Below are 3,815 nucleotides of genomic sequence, written 5' to 3' on the forward strand. Positions count from 1 at the left end.
TTTCTGGATACATGTATGTATAATTAAGAATACAAAATATCATTCGTATAATTTTTCATATTAATTAATCTTTTCTTTTCTTTTTTCTTTTTTTTTTCTAAATTATATTATATAAATTTTACGTTATAGAAATTATATGTTTCTATATCTATAAGAATAATCATAGAAATATTTAGAATAATTTTTAGTCGATTAAAATTAATAACAAAAATAATCAATAATTGCTTAATCGTCTAATTAAATTAATTGTCTAAGTAAGAAGAAATTTCTAATATTAAACTATCTTTGATATTGATATTTTTAATAACGTACGTTATGAAACTTATCGATTTTTTTTTTTTTTTTTTTTTATGGGTTTCTATATCTATAATCGATCGCAGACATTTTTCAAACAATCCTTGATATTAATTAACCTTTTTCTTTTTTTATTCTCTTTATTTCTCTTTCACTTCTTTAGATAGATAGAATAACTCTACAATTTAATTAATTCTACGCGTTCTTATCATTAAATCAATACATTTGTTATACAATGTAATAAGAATACAATCAGATTTATAAATACATACATACACACAGATATACATACATACATACATACATATATATATATATATATATATATATATATATATATACATACAAAAATTTTGAAATAAAAACTTACAATAAATTATAACGGATCACTAATTTCTGAAATTTTAATTTTTTCTTTCTTCGAAATTTTTTATATATTCAATTTATCATATTAATTTCACTAGATACATCCGTACATATTATACATACATATATAAATACGTACATATATATATATATATATATATAACATCAATCTACGCATATCCTTATCACTAGGTCAATACGTCTGTTACAATGTAAATAAAACGTAATACGTTAACGTTCGCAGAATATACATACATACATATATACATACGTATATATACATACGTAAGCAGATATAATAACGTCAACGTTTTTCGACAGAACTAGTCGAACGAGTTTGGAATAGATTAAATGTACATTCACGTTTATTAATCATTCTAATGTATGTATATACGAGTGTATGTATTATATTCAGAACCAATGTTACTATCCTCGTAGTACTTTCAAATGGTCATGCATCTCTCTCTTTCTTTCTCTCATTCTTTCTCTCTCTCTCTCTCTCTCTCTCTCTCTCTCTCTCTCTATCTTACTATTTCTTTCTTTCTTTCTCTTTTTCTGATACTGATCGTCCTTACCACGTTGCAGCCACCCACGCGAATGAGATAACGAGTGACTAAGGAAGAACTATGTATAATATATACATTGACAAAGATCATCGTTTCAAGTACATAAGAATGATTTTTAGATATCTTACGTATTTACCTAAATATATGTGTGTATACATATATATATATATATATATTAAATAAATTTCTATACACATACAAATATATATATATATATGTGTGTGTGTGTGCGCGTAAAGAGATAGTATATATGTTAAAATACATTTGTACACACATATGTATTTATAGAGATAATACGTATGTATGTGCATACATTAGTAGACACGTCACATAACTAAAACTTGTACATCCTCTTTTCTCTGTACAATTTACCAAGCAATGAAAGAGAGAGAAAGAGAGTGAGAGAGAGAGAGAGAGAGAGAGAGAGAGAGAGAGAGAGAGAGAGAGAGGGAGAGAGAGAGAGAGAGAAAGAAGATAGGCAATTTCGAGAGACACGTTCTTAACAGATTACGATGACAAATGGCTTGAGGTTATAAAAAAGTTTTCGAGGTCGAGTAGTTTCCTTATCATTATCGTCTTTCTAAGTTATGCGAGCTGGATGATAATCGTTGAATTTATAGGGAAATACATACACCATATGTGTCAAGTTTTCTCTATCTTTCTCTTCTTCTCTCTTATGTACATATAGTAAGATATGCAAAATCAAAGTATCCTTATCAAAGTTCAACAGTCGATTCTGATATCGGTAACTACAGTTTTACTTTAATTTATACCATTAATCGATAACTCTTAGATATTTCTATTCGAATTGAACCGTGTTAGAAAACTTTAAACGAAAAGAATGAGAAAAGAAGAAAAAAAAGAAAACAAAAGAAAAAAAAAAGGAATATGGAAAGAAACAAAAGTTGCTTCTTGCAAAATATATTCTCTTGCATAATCTCTCATTGCGTGCATCTCTATCTTTTTTTTCTTATGCATTTATACAATCAAAGTTTCTATATCAAAGTTCACAGACCGATTTTGTGATATTGATAACAAAGTTTTCTTTCAACTTATACGATCAATCGACAACTCTAAAATATTTCTTTCTTCTCTAATCGAATTGCGTTAGAAAATTTAAACAAATAATTGTACTATATATTCTTTTATAAGATCTCATCAATCTATCTATTTATCTCTCTCTTACACATATAGAAAGATATTCGAAATTAAAGTTTCTAAATAAAAGTTCAACGGACGATTGCGACACCAATAACAAAGTTGTACAAACACACACACACACACACACACACACTCTTTCTCTCATTAACTTATACGACAAATGGTTAGCTTTAAAATATTTCTATATATTCAAACTAAACACCGTTAGAAAATCAAACAAAAAAAAAAAAAAAAAAAGAAAAAAATACAGGTTCATATAAAATACATCCTCTTACAAAAATCTCTTTTCTTTTTCACATTTGTCAATCATATTATCGAAATATTTCAATAAATCGGCAAAGAAATCATTCAAATATAAAATATGTTATTACCTTTGATGTTTCACAAAATCTCTTCACACAGATAGGTTATCATTATACTTATTTATATATATATATATATATATACATATATATACATAAAATATTATCAATACGTTTAATACGAATTAAATAAAAATTTGAAGTGACGCAGACGTATATATTAGCGTGAGATATCGATAGGAGAATTCAGAGAAATGTACATAAATACATATCATACATACCATACATACCACAGATATCATACACACATATACATATATACGTACATACATAACCTATGTAGTAGAGACTTTCAGATTGGACTGTACTCACGCACCTTACGTGATTTCAAGGCGTGCACCACGTTGACTCTGGAGTACTTTTGCGTCAGAATAAATATCAGTGAACCGGCCGTGAGTATCCCAATGCCGGTTCTCAGCTTCTTCTTAAGGCTATCGTCACCAACACGCCACGAGTTGTACGCACGCACGACATACCGATAATTCCGCGAGAACGGAACAGCTCGTCTTGTGAGACGACTCACCGCCAACGCCATGTTTCTATTCTCTATTCTCTATCTCTCTCGTTCCCTCGTTCTCTCTCTTTCTCTCTCTCTCTTTGTCTCTTTTTCGTTCGCTCTAGTTCGGCCTTCGTCGTATACATTCGTACGAGTACGCACGCATGCTCAGTAGGTACCTTTCGTTACGACTTATTATACATATATATCTCTCTCTCTCTCTCACTCATTCACGTTCGTTCGCTCGATCGTCAGCTGGTTTCTCTCTCTCTCTCTCTCTCTCTCTTTCTTTCTTTCTTTCTCTTTGGTTCGGTCTTCGTCGTATACATTCGTACAACTTCGTATCCATGCTTGGAGAGTAGATACCTTTCGTTACGTCGACTTATTATGTATGCGTGTTCGGCACGTGCGCCCGACGGTAGTCCGATTGTTGTCTCTTCTATATTCGCCTTTGCGGTATCATTAACGATAGGATTACCGAGAGAATTCCGACTACCTCAGATCGATCCATCTATACATATATATATATATATTATTTATCTATATCTTTAATTCTTGATCTTTTTAACG

At 30.0% G+C, this 3,815-nt stretch overlaps 1 protein-coding gene across 5 annotated transcripts in view; it reads right to left on the reverse strand.

The window, feature by feature from the left end:
• The window catches only part of LOC122637186 (calcium uptake protein 3, mitochondrial), a 38,018-nt gene extending 34,703 nt beyond the window's left edge, over nt 1-3,315 (reverse strand). For 2 of the 5 annotated variants that reach the window (XM_043829185.1, XM_043829182.1), the window contains exon 1: nt 3,066-3,313. In XM_043829185.1, the coding sequence (XP_043685120.1) occupies nt 3,066-3,284 (219 nt within the window). In that variant the 5' untranslated portion in view covers nt 3,285-3,313. Of the gene's footprint in view, nt 1-3,065 lie in introns of all 5 variants that reach the window. The other 3 variants (XM_043829181.1, XM_043829180.1, XM_043829184.1) reach the window with 3 other exon arrangements.
• Between the last annotated feature and the right edge of the window lie 500 nt (nt 3,316-3,815).

This window comes from Vespula pensylvanica, chromosome 24, assembly GCF_014466175.1.
Source record: "Vespula pensylvanica isolate Volc-1 chromosome 24, ASM1446617v1, whole genome shotgun sequence".
Taxonomy (NCBI): Eukaryota; Metazoa; Arthropoda; class Insecta; order Hymenoptera; family Vespidae; genus Vespula; species Vespula pensylvanica.